The sequence below is a fragment of the Ammospiza nelsoni genome, chromosome 7, assembly GCF_027579445.1.
Source record: "Ammospiza nelsoni isolate bAmmNel1 chromosome 7, bAmmNel1.pri, whole genome shotgun sequence".
NCBI lineage: Eukaryota > Metazoa > Chordata > Aves > Passeriformes > Passerellidae > Ammospiza > Ammospiza nelsoni.
In genome coordinates, this window is record NC_080639.1 from 10,042,916 (window position 1) to 10,060,772 (window position 17,857).

Genomic DNA, 17,857 nt, shown 5'->3' on the forward strand with positions numbered 1-17,857 from the left:
AAGCGAAACCAGCGCGGGGCCCTGAGGGCTCCTGAGGACAGCGGGGCGTCCTGAGGGCGGGGGGTGCGCGGCTGCCCCGGCTCCGCGCTCGACCACGCCGGCCCGCTTGGCCAGCCCCGGCGCCCATAAACTGAAGGGGGCTGAGCCTTCCCTTCCCCCAGCGTGGCCTTTTTGGGTTTTGTCTGGTGCTTGAAGCTGACAAAGAGCAGGATGTTGAAGTCCAGGCTTTGCTGTGGGTTTTCAAGTGTAGTCGGTGCCCCTTCCCTCCTCAGGTGGAGGAGGCAGGTCTTCATGAAAAAAATAAAGTAGGTCTGTTTGGTGAATGTCGTGGTGTGAAATATTGGGGAGTAGTAGATCTATAAACATGTCTATGAATAAAAGCAATGGAAGAAGGTAACTGACAGGTTTTATGTTTTTTTAATTAGGATCTTACAGTGTCACACCAAGACAAAGCACAAAACCGTCACATTTTTTTACTTTGTCATTGCAAAACCCAGAAAAAACACAAGCACAGTTAGTAGAACTCCTTAAAAGCAGATTTTTTTTCTGGTTGCATCTCAGCACCCCGTTTTTGTGGTTTTCACTGGAGAGCTGTGTTCTTATTCATTGTGGCATGAGGACAAAATTCTCACTTTTTTAATGGAAGGAGATTTGGACTGTATGTATTCATCCTACAGATAAATTATTCCAGTCTTCCTTTAAAGCAGTGAAATGATTTCAAGGCAGATCTTTTCAACAATATATTAAGGCTACCCTATGCAGAAATCTGTTCTGAAGCAATAGCAGGAACTGTCATGCCAAACCCTGATCCATGGTGCTGTTCAGATATTCCATTTATACTGAGGTTAATATTTGGGAGTCTTGAAGGGTTGCCTTGCACGGAGAGCAGGAAAGAAAGAAAAAGCAGACTGGTTCTCATGCCATGTCTGATCTTGTCTTACAGTACTTCTCATGAACTTGAGGTGGTCAAAAATAAAAGTATCAAAGTATCCCCCATTTTGTTTGTATTAAAATTGTGAGAAGAAGTTAGAATGAAAGGGCATGCTGATGTCAGGCAGGTCATGTTTCCTGCTTTGGAATTGTGCTACTGTCTGTAGCTCAGTTTAAGGTCAACCAAAAGGCAGCAAGACTGTTTTTGTTGTGCCTTGGAAAAAATCCACAGAGTCCGGGTATGCAGCCTGAAGCCAAAATCAGATTTTATTCATGCTGGTTATATAAATTACAGATATGACCAAGCTATATACAGAATTGCTCTTCTTTTTTATTTTCTGCATGATGCTTGCTGAACTTACATGCAGCTTGCTTTGAATCACTCAGTGTAATGGACAGAGATGTGCCTGTTTCTTTGAAATTCACTTCCATGTATCACAAAAATATTTCATTACTTTTTTTCTGCTCACTCACTTTCAACTAACCTAAATAGCATGGGTGAAAGGAGAAATGAAAGTAAAATCTATGTCTTACTGATTCAAGGAGGTCCTGTTTTCATCACAGAAGTCTCATTTATACCTGCTTGAGAAAGCTGTAAGGTGCAAATGTTCAAGGGTTTGTGTTTTAAGAGCTTTGCATGCAATAACCATGTGTGGGCAAAGCTTGCATTTTGGTCGAGCCTGCATTTGTGAAATACAGGGACCTTGGAGTTGCCTGTTTATTGTTCTATTAACAGAGGTTTTAGGGATAACACTGGGGGAAATAAAACCAAAACAACAAAACCAAACAACCCAAACTCAGCAGTAAACACGTCTGAAAGAAAAATGAAGAGGGCAATTTACTGTTTTTACAAAAACTAGTTGTCCTGCTTGTTAAGTGAGCCTGTGACATGTAATATCCTGTCACACAGCACAAGTTTCCAGGTGGTCAGCATATGCTGCAGCTTTTCAGTAAATGTTTTTTAAAACTGCTTCCCTGTTGCCATTGACCAGTTAGCATCCAAACTGTCAGATTGGGTTTTTTTTATTTGTAGACTTTCTGACAGTACTTGCTGGGGTATCTGAGTGCCTCCTGCCCAAACAGATTTACTTCTGCAACTATTTTGTGAGAGGGGAAGTTTTACTAACTCTCTCTTCCAGTGGAGAAATGGAGACAGCCTTTTTAACACCACAAGTTTTATGTCTGCTTCCTTTCTGGAACTCCCTTCTCTCCCCAGCCTCACCTACCTGTCTTCCACAACTTCTGCTGTGGTGTCAGATAAAAATCTATGCTGATGGCAATTCATCTTTGGAGAAAAGCAATCCCCAGATACCTCTGGAATATCGCAAGTCAGGGGAACAAGAAGCTTTGCTTTGAAATAGTATTTGAATCAGTGGTGTATAAGATTATGAAAAAGCAGAAAGTATTTAACATCATAAATCCTAATTTCTCCAAACACATTGTCTTTAGTTATCTTTATATGCTGTCTTCAAAAGCAAAACATTTTGTTCTTATGCTCTTATATTTACAGCAATTCTATGGAAATTAGTTAAATTAGCAAGTAAAATTTATGTCTGCTGGGACCCCACTGAAGTCAAATGATGCCCAAGCCAGAAAGGATTTGGTCTTTTTTCAGTGACAACAGCAAATCTGACTTGCAAAAGGCTGTTTGAATCCCTAGGGAGAAAATTCCTTGTTTATGTGTTGTTGAAAGAGGCCTAAGAATAATGTAATGGTTTCCAGAAAAGCTGACTTTCGAGGTGACAGAAAAAAAAATTATGTCTTCTTTAACCCATCCAATGTTCACACAATTACTGATTTTTCCAATATGTGCACTTCAGTCAGTTGAGTAAGGAGAACTCAGCTAGAAGGAGAAAAAGGAAAATATTAGTCTCATGGCATTCACAGCTGTTCATTCAAAAGATAATGCAGATGAAAGCTTCTCTGGCTCAAGGTAACTGCAGAGTCACTTTGAAAATGTCATACAAACGGATAAGGATCTTAAAATCCTGTTTCTAGTTGTTTATAAAATAGAGGAATGCTCTTTACAAGACGCTGTGTAGGAAACTGTTGCAGTAAGAATAAGCATGGTATTTATTTTTGTATGAACTTTGTGGTTCTTGAAGCCTGTGGATCTGTATAGCAGGGTTCTTCCTGGAGTCTTGTTCTTTTGATGGATAAGGGAAGCTGGATTGGGGGGGAATAGAAAGGAATTCAGCAAGACTGCAGAAAGTATATCTTGCTAAAACTGAGTTACTTAGTTGTAGGATATTTTGTCCTGCTGCAGATTGCGCTCTTGTTTTCTGTATCTCACATAATGCTTTTTTATTGGCATTTCATGGTGAAAAAGTATTGCTTTAATAGTGCAGATTATCTGCTTGCTATACTCAGCCAGCTCTTCAGCAGGGTAGATTGTTGTGTGAGTTTGATAAAGACAAAATCTTCCTATTTTCCTCATTTCCATTTAGCAAGGTAAATTGAATGGAAAAGGGACGGAAGGAATTGTTTAAAAATCTTCTAAAACTATTTTTCTCATGCAATTTCCAGCAGAACTTTCTAATAAGAGCCTACAGAAATATCACCATCTAGCAGCACTGAACCACTCATCTTGGTACCTTTAAAATTGTATTTAACACTTGCAGTTTGCTGCCAGGCACATTCGTTTTGTCAGGTTCTGACCTTAAATGATGGCCATGGTCACAGCTAATTTTGAAGCTCTGAATAGAGCTGGTTTGAGATTTACTGAGCATGCAAAAAGAAACCAAAAATGTTTGGAGGCTGATGTTAACTGAAAGTGAATCCAACTGTTCTTTACTCTGACGAAAGTTCAGGGAAGCAAATGTGTGCGTTGTGCGTAAGTGCAGTTGGGGAGGTCAGAACTATTTCCACATGTTATAAACCAAAATAGAAATGAGTGGGGACATATCCTGGATTGGGTGGGGTAGGTTTTAATGCAGAATTTTAATTCAGGCTGGTTATTTCGTTTTCAGCTAAAGAACTAATTTGTCACAAGTGCTATAGGAGAAAAATGTGAAGAATAAAAAAAAGATATCTTATTCTTGAGTGGATTTTCAGGTTGCTGTATTAAAGAACTCATCCACTTGTATATAAAGTTTAACTGTACTTCTAATTACTGACAATCAGGATTCTGGTTTAGTTTTGTTCTGTTTGTGGGTAAGGAGAAGTGTTTACAGAGAGGCATTTGAAGGGGAGTTGGCAGGCTTTTAAATACATGACGATTTTAAGATCATAAATCATTGAACATACACAAAGTTAAGGGCTAATGTTAAAAAGATGATTTTCTTCTAAAGCTGCTAGAGCCAAACCACTGTTGTGTTTGCTGAGAAACATCTGCTGGACAAACTCCCACCTGGCTATATATCATTGTTCTAAGGACTCTGAGCCATGATGATTCAGAACAACATTTCTAGTCAATAAGGAAAAGAAGAATTAAAAAAAAAAATTATGTTCGTGGAGTATTTTCCTAACCTTTCTATATACTAAGATAATATCACTTTGCTGAAAAAGAAAAGTAATATCTATCTTTGTTTTAGTTGACTTTTAATTTTGTACTTTGAAACTTCATGTAAAATCGTGCAGTGTGAAAAAGTTGTGCAAGTTTGCTGAATTGGAAATTATCATATTCCTTGAGCAGCTCCCCTGAGCAAGTCCAGGCTTTTGTGCTGTCCATAGAATTAGTCTAGGTGGCATGTATTTGTCAGGGTAAAGCCTTCATTTGTGCAGGAACTCGGGGATCTTTGTGTTTTGGCATTCATGATTCATTTCCCAGCATGTCGGGCAATTCCAGTGCTTTCAAGATGCTTGCAGTATCCTGCACCATTTAGAATAGGAAATATCTGCCCCATTGTTTCAGAATGTAATGCAGCAAGTGATGAAAGAGCTCTGACTCACAGTTGTACAAGCAGCCTTTCATGAAGCAGCATCTGTGCTGTATCCTGTTTGCTTAATATTTACTTATGAATGGGAAAGTTCACAACTTACAGCAGTTTCAATGGCTGTGGGACTCAGGTGTTCTCTCAGCACAGCATAAACACTTGGAGACATTGGAAGAAGATCTGATGGAGAATGTGGTTCTGTAGAGTCATTTAAGCTAAAAAGAAAAAAAAAAAAAGCAAAAATAATCTAAGAAAAAACTTGAATCCCTCTATGCATATCAGTGGACTATGATGAATGTTTTTTAGGTTTATTAACCCTGTACTCAGGCTTGCTGCTGGCCCTGTAAGCTCATGCAACAACCTGATATACACTTAAAAATGTAGGAGATTGAGTCATGTTTGTCCTCTTTCCTTGCCCCTGACATCAGCTGCTGGGGAAAAAAAAGGAGTCAGTGAAAGAAAAGTAGATCAGAGTACCATAAAATCTGCAATTTTAACAAATGGTTTGCCCCATTAATGGAAAAAGCACTCTGCAGGTGAAGTCCTTTACTTCCCTTTCTTGTCTTTAGCAGTCCTTGCAAAACTATTTCCCAATAGTTTGGGGAAAGGAGGCAGGGGAAACTCAGAAATGGGATGTAAATGAAATAAAAATAACTGGTAAAGTGTAACACACCTGTGAGAATACTTACATTTTGGAGACTGGGATAAATACAGAAGGAACATAACCTTTCCCTCCTCCATCTGAGGGCTTTGAGACTAGAATAAAGAGTAGAGAAATTAAATATTGTCTAGTCATTGTATAATCTATTTGAAATAGATTATTTGCCAGAAGTGCTGCGGGCAATAATAAATTGTAAAGTCCCTGCATAAATAAGTAGCCATGAAAGTGAGAGGAATTTCTGAGATTAGTCCTTGAGTTCAGATCTTAGTCACAGAATTGCCTGTGCTCCCTTGAAATGAAACACAATATAATAGTGCAACTGATGAAAGAGATTTTGTTAGGCCTTGAAAAAAAATATACAATTCTTTAAGTTTGGTACTCTGAGCCTGCAGATCTCAGTTCTGCAAAGGCTTGGAGCTCTGCCTCTACAGATATAGCTTTGGCAATGTGCTCTGAGTTCCAATTCTTTTGCATGAAACTAAGCATATATGTAAGATTTTAGATGATTGGAGCATTAGGCAAAGTCTACAGAGTTAAAATGAAGAGGGAGAAAAGTACTGCAGCCTCCAAATATTTTTGAGTTGTGTAGGAATTTGAGTTCAAATGGAATTGTAACCTTTGAAACTGAAAGTCTAGAAGAATGTGTTTTATCTATTAAAAAAAAAGGCTTTGAGGGCTTTCTTTAAGCGAGAATGAATTTTATCTAAAAATGAGCTGACTTGTAACTTGGACAAAAAATAATGTGGGCCTGAACATATTTGGAACCATCCTTGTTTAGCCTTTTTGCATTTTCCAGTGCAGTTGCTAGGGGCTTTTGTCTGCCATAACAGCTTGGTAATTGTGCAGTATATTGGGAAAAGGTGGTGCAGATAAGCAGCCTTTGTTTTAGGGTTCCATTGTTCCATGAAATGAAACAAAATCGGGCTTCCAAGTTTTTTGGGAAATACTGAGTTTTCTTGAAATGAAAGAGACAGTACGCTACAGTGTAACACAATAAGCAGGATGACTTTTCAGTTTCCTCTCTGTTAAACACCCAAGCACTGAATTTTGTGATTCATCAGTCAGAGAAAAAAAATTCCATTTCTTAGCTTCTTTTAAATATTGTCATCACCTCTACTGTAACCTCTAAGACCAGGGATGTATTTGCAAAATGAAGCTGTCTAAATGACAGACACATGTTTAAACAGTTCTCATGAAGATGACTATTACAGGAGGCATCTTAATCTGTTCTCAGTGCTCAAACTGCCTCTTGACTTTGCAGCTGCTGTGCAGGAAGGGTAAATAGAGAAGTGGAGCCTAACCTTCGCTTGGCTGACAGCTGTAGTGTTTGCCAAAGGCTTTATCTTTGGGGATATCTGGGTACAGGTACTTGAGGGGGTTTTCAGGAACGTTGTCTGCCATGATAACTTTGTAGTCGCGCAGTATGTCGGCAAACGGCAGGGCAGATAAGCGACCTTTGTTGTAGGGTTCCACCGAATGAAATGTTACATCTCCTGCAGAAACACAAAGGAAACACAACCTGCAGATGAGCAACTGCAGCTGGAACACGTTTTTGCATTTCTTTTGAGGTTTACACTTGTACAGGCTTTACCTGTTCTTAGCTACATTAGTATCTTTCAACATTTAATTTCTGCATGTTTGGAAACAAATCTAAAGTATGCAGTTAGCAGGTGCACCTCATAGAGAGTTTTGTTAATATAAAGGGCTCAGAGGTAGAATGTCAGAGTTTTGGTTTGAGAAATTATGATACTTGTATCCTGTCCAAAACCATACTATGACATGATACATGTGAATTTTACTTTCAAACCAAACCAAACTCGACTCCTGTATTGCAGGTCTATTGCAGAGTTTGGGTTACTTTTGATTTAGTTGTTGGCTTGGTTTTAAAAAAAATTTAATTATACTTACCATTTTCTAGCTGATCCACCCAAGTAAAGGTAATTCCACCCAGATTGCTCTCACTAAACCTTAATAAGAATGTTCCTGGTGTCTTGTCTTTCAGCAGAATTCGTTCCTTTTCTTTGCTTACAAATCCCATTATGTACCTGAGGGTAAAATAGAAAATCATGGGTTTACTTTTGGGAAAAAATACAAACTTGGATCTGTGCAATGTGTAGAATAATAGAAGGGCCTGGGTTGGAAGGGACCTTAAAGTTCACCTGGTTCCAAACCCCGTGCTGTGGACAGGGACACCTTTCACCAGACCAGGTTGCTCAGAACAATCCACCTTTATACAGGTGCTCAAAACCTGGTTACAAAGCTTTATAAGGCTTGGGAATTATGACCAAAACTTTGTGTGATTAGACATGGAATATGGCATTGAGCTCAAAGTACTAATAACCCTGGTGAAATTTATCCCAGTACTTGATTGCACAGACAGAACTGAAGAAGAGATCTAAACCTACATTTCCAGGAGATCCCATGTTGTTCCCCTTTGACAGCAATTTCCAAAAGTTATGAATGGGAGAAGGGAGACAGAAGTGTTAAACTCATTGCAAATACTCCTCTGCATGGCTAAAACTGAGATGAGTAAAGGACAGAGAAAATGTGGAGAGAGATCAATCTACAACAGTTCCCTTGTTGCTCACCCATCAATCCAAAGGGGAAGAATGTGTTTTTTAATCAAGTCCAAGATTGCTTCAAGCCAAACCCAAAAGGTGAAAGACTTCCCAGGCAAATGTTCCTAACAGTTAAAAAACAACCACAAAACACAATCAAAACCAACACACCCGAGAGGAGAATCATGAGAGTGGTGTTACCCAACATTCACATGACAGTTTATTCTCAGTTTCTTAAGAATAAGCTACTTTTCTCAAGTGAGAATCACAATTTGAGCTGTGGTTTTGAGTAACATCTCTCTTTCAACCTGACATAAAACCAACTGATTTTTAAGATATGCATTGGAAGCACCTAATTTTTCAAGGAGAATAAAAATCACATCTGTGGTTTCTTCCTAGTTATACATTTATATTTTGAGTGCAAAGAAGATGAGAAAGTTGAACGTCCGTCCAAGGTTCTGCACATGTTTAAATAATGTAGTTAATATGAATTAGAGGAGCTTACCCTTCTTTATCAATACATTCTCTCTTCCTCATCAAAGTTATTGCATATATTGACTGTCTTGAAATAATTTAGGTCAAAACTAAGCTTATGAAAAATCTTACTTATGCTCTATGAAAAATGTATTGCATGTTTGGTAAGACTTTCAGTTGATCATATACAGAAATATATAAGGCACGCTCTAATGGCAGTTTCTGATATCTGTAGGAATATAATTAAGGAGATCCCAAATCCCAACAGTTTCAAGTGTTCTGAAAACACTTTCAGAAGCTTTGTGCTTCTGAAAGTGTTTTTTTCCTAGTTAAATTTTTACACGGGATGTGATTATGTTGAGCTGAAAGTCCCACATATGGCAAGTGGGAATCTTATCAGCAGCATCAGAGAAACAAAGATAGGCATGGCTGTGGGTGTTATGAGAAATAAGAGTTTAGTGTTATTTTTGGCACAGTACCTTGCAGAACTTTGCCCAGGATAGTTGATAATCATTGTAACTGACTTGCTGTCCTGAAAGAGGAAAAAAACCCAAAACCCCCAAATGGGGCATGTATTATTCTGAAGTTATGAAATAGATATTGCTTGATATCTGTATAGTTGGGTAGGGGGTGAGGGGAGAAGTACAATCCATCCAGACTTGGGGAGGGAGGGATAGGGGCATGCTAAGGGACTGTAGATCTGGTTTTCTGTATTCTTTTGAAGCAGGTGATAATAGTTTTGGAAATATTTGTCTAAAGTAGCCTGTGACTTGGTTTTTGCAACACTCCATGCTCAGTTTCAGTTTTTAGCCTAAATGTTACTTCTCAGCTTTTCCCAGGGCCTTTCCCTTCTGGGGCACACTTGGGTCTCAGAGCACTCAGTAGTTCATCTTGCTGAGGTTACAGGGCCTCTTTGCTGTGCTGACACCAGTGAAGCATCTCTGGTGAGGCCCCAGAAATGAACAGACCCACAAATATAGGTACTTAAAATGAAAAAACCCCAAACCAAACCTCATAAGCAAGCAAAAATACTTCCTTTTGATTTCAGATGTATGAGATAATTGTTAAGGAGGCAAAATAACATCACAGTTCAGTGTGACTTTGATGCCCTCTTCCTTCAGTTGAGCAGCCTGGAAGTTCGAAAGTTGAATTACTTTGTGATAAGAATAAGCTGATGCCTGCTTTTCTTCAAAGAAAAAAATGTCATTGTGACATTTTTGACATCAGCTCTGGAAATGGAGGTCATGTCTTGCTGGTTTTGGCTGGGGTGGAGTTCATTTTCTTCACAGCAGCCAGTGTGTTTTGGATTTGTGCTGGAAACAGTGTTGGTAATACAGGGATGGTTTAGCCCTTTCTGAGCAGGGCTTACACACAGTGAAAGTCTTTTCTGCCTCTCAACCCTCCCATGAGCAAAGGGGCTGGGAGTGCTGGAAGCTGGGAGAGGACACAGCTAGGACAGCTGATCCTAACTGGCCAAAAGGATATTCTGCACCGTATGGTGACATGCTCAGCATGTAAACTTAGGGATAAGGAGGAGGAAGGAGGGGATGTTTGGGGTGATGGCATCTGTCTTCCCAAGTAACTCCTTTGTGTGATGAATCCAGCCGGATTTCCAGGCTGAACACTTGCCTGCAGATGGGAGGTAGTGAATGAATTCCTTGTTTGCCTTGTGTGCACGTGTGGCTTTTGCTTTATGTGCTAAACTGTCTTTAGCTTGACTCATGAGCTGTCTCACTTTACCCTTTTCTCACTGTACCCCTCCAATTCTCTCCCCATCTCACTCTGGGGGAGTGGGTGGCAGTGTGGGGCTTTGTTGTCAGCTGGTGCTAAACCACAACATGTGCCTGAAGTCCCTACCTGTAGTTACCAAATATAAGAACCCCAAAGCAAATAAAATCTGTATATTTCTACACACTTACCTGTAAGTTTCTCTGCCAGCATGTTGAGCTGTTCACAATTGAGTCCACGACCAACATATGATGAGAATTGCCAGCTCAGGACTTCTAAGAGCTGGCTCAAAGTGGCAGCAGGGGGGTTGTTGAAGAAAGACAGATTCTGCAACAGAATGAATGCTTTGTTTACATAGCAACCATGAAATACATATCAGGCTGTAAGAGGAGGGTGCAAGTGCTTGAGCAGCATCTGGAAGTGTTGAAAGTGAGCTCTGTGTGTGGGGAAGCACTGGGGCAAACGTGTGGGCCCTCCCACCTGCAGCACCCAGAAAAGTCCAGTGGGGTGCCTGAGCAGGGTTGTAGGGTGAGACACTCCTAGAGAGAGCTAAACTCCCTGTGTGCATCTTGGATGTTAAAATGCCTTGCTATGCCTCTGGTAGTGTCCTGTGTAAAGGCAGTGACAATATGCTCCCATCCTGTCCAAAAAAAGTCTAGATGTTATCACTATATTTTAATGTTTAGTGTATGGAAACTTTAAACCATTACATACTGATATGGTGACGTGCTGTTGAATCATTTGCCTTATCTTAGTTTTTTCAGTTGTGGTTTTTTTAATTCTACACACAATGGACATACTGAGGACTGTGCAAAACCTCTTTGGAGTACCACAGAGTGATAATGCAGTCTAGCCTGGTGGTCAGCTGGCCTGCCACCATGGCAGACTGTCTGCCCCTTTCCCTGCTCTGAGCATCTGTGTGACTGCACTAATCCCCAGCTGAAAGCCTGAGAGCCACTGACAGCCCTGTTCCACAGCCTGCAAATACAGCAAAAGTGGCTGAATCTAAAATATGTGCTGAGACAGCTGGAGCCTTAGAAAGAATGATTCTGCCTTTGCTCAGGGTTAGAGCCACTAGAAGTTGCTCTTAACATTTATAATCTTCTCCACAGAAAGCACAAGTTGCCATAAAATTCATGGGGGAAAGCAGAATTTAAGTACACTACAGATTCACCTATATGCCTGCTTTCCTGGTCTGGAGTTGTACTGATAGAATTATTTTCTAACAGGTCTAGTTTTAGTCAGCTACATCCAAGAAAGATAAACTAAATCTAGTGAAGTCAGAGAAGTTGTGGAGAAGGCCGGTCACCTTTCCTTAGTTTAAGAACTACTACTTTAGGATGCAAAAAGAAAAGCTAAGGGTGCATGTGGTTTTTATAGCTGGGCAGGGAAAGAAAGATAAAGAGAACAACAATAAAGTGTGATGTTGATAACCGTGTACGTGACAAAAATGAGGTCAGTTCAAAAGGGAAATACATTTTTTTTTTACACTTAATGTAAATAATACAAATGTGAAATTGCAATAATAATAACACAAATGTGAAAATGCAGAAAGTCAGTATTTGCATACTGAGGACCTACCTGAGGATCATTGGTTGACAGGTTGTACCAAATAATGGAAGCCCATGCGTTGGGCAGTTGGCTGACATTGGAAATCATCACCACAGGCAAAGAGCTGGTCTGGTGGAGAGAATGAATGCCCTGTGTAAATGCTGCTGAGGAAAGTATTAGTGCTGTGCTGTGCTTTGGGGTTTTAGCCTCTCATTCTTCCCAAAGCACAGGCTTCTTTTCCAGAAGCTCTGGAAATCTTGTGTTAGCTTGTGGTTACTGCTGGGGGCCTCACCGAGGGCAGGCAGACCTGTGGTGTGGCCCAGCACAGTTGTACTTCTATAAACTGCTGGAAAATGCCTTTTTCTCCTGCCCCAGGTAATCTGTCCCAAATACTCACTTCCAAGTTTATGGTCAATCCATACAGGCAGACCTGTGTCTCAAAGCTGATGGAGTGCAGTTCCTCGGTCACCATGTGAGGGCCCTGAGGGAATAACCAGGTTATAAAACTGGGAGTGCACAGCTGGCATTTAACACTGGTTTACTGATCCAGCTGCTGAGGTTACACTTGGAAAAAAAACCTCATATCAAATATATAAGCAGAACAGGAAAAGAAGTGAAGGAAACAATTTGTTCAACTCTGACATTAAATTAGTCCAGAAGTCTGGTATTTTTTCTGATGAATCTAAAAGAACCCTTTAATTTTGTTCTAGACTTTTATCTTTTTCTGAAACGGTACTTTTAAACACAATTTGCACACAAGAAGTTAACAGATAATTTTGTGTGTCCGATAAAGGTTGTCTCCAACTTTCCTTTTCCTAAAGTTTCCTGACTGATTGACAATTGGACTTTAAACAGAGATGTTCAACTTCAAGGAGAAACAAACCAGAAACAAAGCAAATAGCCACAGCTTTAATGACAAATGGGCCTTCATCCAGGTTTGCTGTGGGTTCTAGTTGAAGGACTAGAGGCCTAAATCATTAATCCGAAGTAAATCTGGTATTAAAACCCCGTGCTTTTCTTGGATGAAAAACACTAAAATCTGTTTGTCATTGTTGATTAAAGTTTGTAGTATTAGCGTTTGTTTTGATTACAAAGCAGCATAGCTCTGCAAAGATCCACATCTCTGCCTCTTAGGAAACAGATTTCTTGAAATACATTTCCATCCTCAGAACTCAAAGTATAAAAATATATTTGTTCTTTTCCAGTTTTCTTTGTTGTTGGTCTTTTCCCTCCCCATCATGCATTTGTTTTGTCAGACTTTTCTTTAAAAAAAAAAACAAAAAAAAACTGCAAATCAAAATGCTTTCCCATGATGAAATATCCAGCTCAACCTGTATTTCTGACACAAAGTTGATAAGGATTGGTGAAACAACCCTTCTTCCCCCATTATGATTTTGCAGAAGCAGATTTTTCTCATGGAAAAACCATCTAGGCAAAAAGATACATCTGCATGAAAGAACAAATCTAAAATAGAAAACTTCCACTTTTTTCTTAATGAGGCCAGTTATATTTAACTACACTTTTAGCATACTGAACACCCTATAACAAACCAAGTTTTGAAAGCATTATAGTTGCTGTTAACAAAGAAAATCCCAACTCTTGTTCTGCTAATAACCATTTTCACAGACTGACTTGGCCAAGGTGAGGCTCTGGTTGAGGAAATCAGCAGTGAACCAGGTCACAGTCCAGCTGTCCTAATTCTCCACAGCCCTATGATAGCTTTATATAGTTTTAAAGGCACAATGTGTAGAAATGGGAGGAAAATGCTGCTAAAACTGGAGTTGCCAACATTTCTTAACCTACATTTTTGGATTTGCTTGTTGTGGTGTCAGTGATTTTGTAAGCAGCAAAGTAACGGGGAGGTGAGCTTTGAGTTTCAGTCTTGCTAATGGGGTGCTGAGTTGTTCTGTTCAGAAACGTGTGTGAAAGGGGCACATGAATCTTCTGCTTTAGGTTTTGCTCAAATTCCTCATGCTCATCACACCTTCTGCTTTGTACTTAAAGAACACTGCAAATAACTCTTGTGCTTGTATAAATACAGCTACTTGGGCTGTGATGTGAATGATTTTATTTTTATATATGTTTTTTGTTTTTTAACAACTTTACTCTCAGCTTTGCTGGATTTAGTGCTGTCATGCCATACACAGAGTCACCACGAGAGGGGAACCTACGACCAGGCTGGGACAAGTGCAAGTAAATTAGACACATTTTTGATCCCGGCTGAGGCAGCAAACCCCTTTGATATAAAGATAATGACACCCTGACTTTAGCTCTGAACCTGACCAGCAGAACATATATTTAAAGGACTTTTCCTGTAGGAAACAATTATTTCAACAACAGAAAAAAAAACTTTAAAAGCTTATTTGGTTTTGGTTTTTTCTTTTTTTTTCAAAGTCTAAATGACCAGAAAGGTAACCTTTGAGTGGAATGCACTCATTTGAATATAACTCTCTACCTTTTATTGTAACTTTTTCAATATACAGACTTCAGGCCCACAATTACAATTTGAGTAATTCCAAAGAGTTCTCATCACACTTATACTCACATAATTATTGGATCCTGTACTTAGTATACGTTTCAAAATATAACAACTCTTTGACTTGAATAAAATCAAATCTGAAATACTTGTGAGAGTATGCAAAAACAACATGCAAAATAAATGCACAAACCTCATTTCCTTTGCTTCCAGCACTTGTTTTCATTTCTTTGGGTTGCTGTATAAAGCAAAGCAATATTTATATGTCAGAGATACTATACACAGAAGTACATATAAAGAACGTAATTTATAACCAGGATGTTCTTAGTTATAATAAGATTTTATTTGCAATATGCAAATGAAGTCTAATGAAGACTCTGACACTGCACATTGAAAATTCTGTTCCGTGAGGGGTCTTTTGATATTTTTAAAGAATTTTTAGGAAACTAAGTTAATGCAACAAAGCATTAATTAGGGTGCTTGCCAAGTGTATCCCACAAAACAAAAAAAAAAAAGCTAAAACCATCGATCTCAATCTCCTTTTGCAAAACTACACTGATGCACTGCATCTGTGGTTAAGCCCCAAAATTACCACAGGCAAGAGAATGATAGTCACAATGCAAGACTCACTGGGCTCTCAGAGAAGTTACACAAACACTGCTCTAGTCTCTCACGAGGCTTTATCACAGGCATTAATTTCTGATAGATTTCAAGCATTCAATTCTATCTCCCCTAGAAAATTGTGGTGTGGTTTAAGGTTTTTTGTTTGCTTGTTCTGTGTGCTGGGTTTTTCTGCTTGGTTTGTTTTTTATTTTTTTGCTGTTGTTGGTTTGGTGTTTGAGGTTTTTTTTAACCAAACTGAGTTTCTGTGAAGCTTTTTAATTCAGCAGGATTACTCTTTCCTTTTCTGGTGGTAATTAGGATTTGCTTTCTCATTTCTGTGAAAATGTATAGTCTTATTTTAGAGAGTGGATGAGGTATAGAATGGCATAAAGAGGTTCTAGGAGTAATCTTTTTGTACAAAGAGAAAGAAAATGAGTGTGGCCTTGACAGTAATACACTTCTCCTTCCAGAGTTTCTAAAGAATCTTTTATTTCTCTACTCTCAACAGTAAAAAAGTACTGTTTTTTACAATAGTAAAAAAGTGTCAAACCTACCAAATGTCGAAATTCTACTGACAAGCTCCCATTTGCAGACTCATCCATGTTCATGGCTTTCACATGTGTTCCACACAGAACAAATCTACGGTTACTGCACAGGACATGACAGTTATGGACTCAAATACCAGTGTATTGGAAAAAATTAATAAATATTATATTTTATTGTCTTACCTTACAGTTGAAACATTCCTAAAAGAGAAGAGGGGTGGGGAAGAGGAAAGGGGTCGTGAATCAGTAAATGTGTAAGACAGAACTTGTACTGAGAAGCATATCTGAGATGGTAGATTTTCCCTGCTCAAAGTTGGTTTGTATTGACCCTACAGCTACAGTTTTTAAACTGAAGAACTGAAATTCATACTGTCCACTTGGACTTTGCATCTGGCCATATGTAGGTAGTGTATTTTATCTTGCTATTTATTTTAGTGTATTTTATCTTGACATTTATTTTTAAGTATAAGGCTTCAGAGAGAAACAGCCTTGGCTTCTCTTGCTCCCTCCTCATGGGGTTTTTCCCTTTTTCTTGTGGGCCCACATCTACGTCCATGCAGCCAAGGTGGTTTTTAGGGAGTTGCAGAAGGAGGGAGGTAGCTGATACCTAGGGCTGGGGATGTTGCATTGTGAGAGCTCAGAGCTATTTCAAAACTAACTATTCCATAAATGCAATATAGTTTGATTTCAGACTTTTGTGTAATGCTGCTGTATCAGTCTGCTGAATTTTTTTCTGTCTTGAGACAAATCTTAAATGGACTTCTTGCCTCTAATTTGAAACCATCAATTAGACTTAGCAGCTTTGTTTGTAAAAAAGAAGTCTTCCACATAAAAAGAATTGTTACTATGATGTTTTCACTGGTGGTTTTCAAAATTTTCTTTTCCTTTTCCTTTTAAAAGCAGTTTAAAAATCAGATAGGGTAGCCACTGGAAAAAAACTGTGCTGTCTCTGTAGGGAGTAAGAGAATAGCTTCACTTTTAAGTTTCTTACTTGTCAATAGTTGCTTTCACTCTGATCTGGTAGTTCAGCTCCGGCAATTTAATTAGCAACCTTCAAAACAGAAAATGAGAGAGTGGATATTAATAAATGTCTCCCCAGAAAACACTAGACTGGTTGCTCCAGAGTAAAGTATCAGAAATTACTGTCATCTGAAAACAGATTAGGCATCTAGGATTACAATACAATTTACAGGGTTGTATACTCAGAAAGAAGAGCTGGGCTGTTCCTGTGCAGAGGGTGCCCTACCTTCCCTCTATGTGTGTGGAAAAGTTAGCATGTGTTTGAGGGAGTGGCTGGAGTGACACCAAATAATTAGGAAATGGATTTGTATGATCTCTGACTGCATCACAGGTGTGTGTGTGCTTTTCTTCATGTACCTCTTCTCACCACCAGCCTTCCATGAACTTTGTGCTGCAAGGTGGAAATGAAATGAGAGTTCCTCTCCAACCTTTGCTCTTTCACAAACTCAGGGAAGGACCTTCTGGGAGAGAAAGAACTTGTCTGTGATTCACCCAAGACCCCCAGAATGCAGCTGTTTCTTTGTCCTCTGTGCAGAAGTGGCTCTGAGTATTCTGATTTTTGGCTTGTATGATAAGGATCATTATTTACTCAGTTTGTAAAGTCATGCATACAAGAATTCGATGCATACAGAACCCTGAAGGTGTTGCCTTTAGCTTCAATGTGCCTTTCTTCCTTGTGTTTTACTCTTTACTGCCACTTGTTCTGCGTGACAGATTCTGTGGACTTGATATCCCCATTCCAGAAAATTTCCCTGCAGTTGAACGGATCTCTAATGCAGGTTGGCCTGCTTTGCTTTCTAGATTCTCCAAGGATAAAATACTGTACACAAATGAAGGAGTTTATATCAGATTTTTTCCCTTACCTTAATTTAACAGTGAACTGTATTAAAGTTTTGAGAACCATTGGCCTCTGGGGGTGTGTTGGCATGCAGGGCTGCCTTTCAACCACAAAGGAGCTGTGTGAGAAGAAGTGAAACAAATAGATTTTTAGGAATAGGTATGAGCAAACAGATGGGGTTTTTTTGTGGGGAGGGAGGAAGGGAAAAGGGCTGCTATCTCCTAAAGACTTATTCTCTGCAGATGCTGAAGTAGGAGCTATGTATTCCAACTCCCAGTTCTCAAACTGATTCAGTGGTCTAACTGTCCCTGAAATTGTTCCCATAAGAAACAGATATTTGAAAGACATTGAAAATTATACCAAATTCTATAGTTCTAAAATACAATGATGACAAAAGTCTTGGTCTCACAAAATTTTATCAGAGCCATAAAACAGAGTATGAAAATACACTGAGCATGGCTCCAATGAAATTAAATTATAATAATTAAACAATCATTGTAATTTTTATATATATAGAGAGCAAACAATTGAGACCACTTTAATTTTTATGTATATAGAGAGCAAACAATTGAGCAAACTTCAGAGACTCACTTGTGGT

The 17,857-nt window shown here is 39.0% G+C and overlaps 1 protein-coding gene across 1 annotated transcript in view; it reads right to left on the reverse strand.

Annotated features, from left to right (window-relative positions):
* Positions 1–1,172: 1,172 nt before the first annotated feature.
* The window catches only part of STAT4 (signal transducer and activator of transcription 4), a 37,982-nt gene continuing 21,297 nt past the window's right edge, over positions 1,173–17,857 (reverse strand). Inside the window, exons 9-23 of the mRNA XM_059476429.1 lie at positions 17,285–17,377; positions 16,393–16,452; positions 15,585–15,602; positions 15,411–15,504; positions 14,447–14,491; positions 12,175–12,258; positions 11,808–11,906; positions 10,418–10,553; positions 8,978–9,030; positions 8,055–8,149; positions 7,375–7,511; positions 6,768–6,959; positions 5,495–5,561; positions 4,912–5,020; positions 1,173–2,773 (exon numbers count right to left, since the gene is read on the reverse strand). Coding sequence (XP_059332412.1) covers positions 2,747–2,773; positions 4,912–5,020; positions 5,495–5,561; positions 6,768–6,959; positions 7,375–7,511; positions 8,055–8,149; positions 8,978–9,030; positions 10,418–10,553; positions 11,808–11,906; positions 12,175–12,258; positions 14,447–14,491; positions 15,411–15,504; positions 15,585–15,602; positions 16,393–16,452; positions 17,285–17,377 — 1,309 coding nt within the window. The 3' untranslated portion in view covers positions 1,173–2,746. The remainder of the gene's footprint in view (positions 2,774–4,911; positions 5,021–5,494; positions 5,562–6,767; positions 6,960–7,374; positions 7,512–8,054; positions 8,150–8,977; positions 9,031–10,417; positions 10,554–11,807; positions 11,907–12,174; positions 12,259–14,446; positions 14,492–15,410; positions 15,505–15,584; positions 15,603–16,392; positions 16,453–17,284; positions 17,378–17,857) is intronic.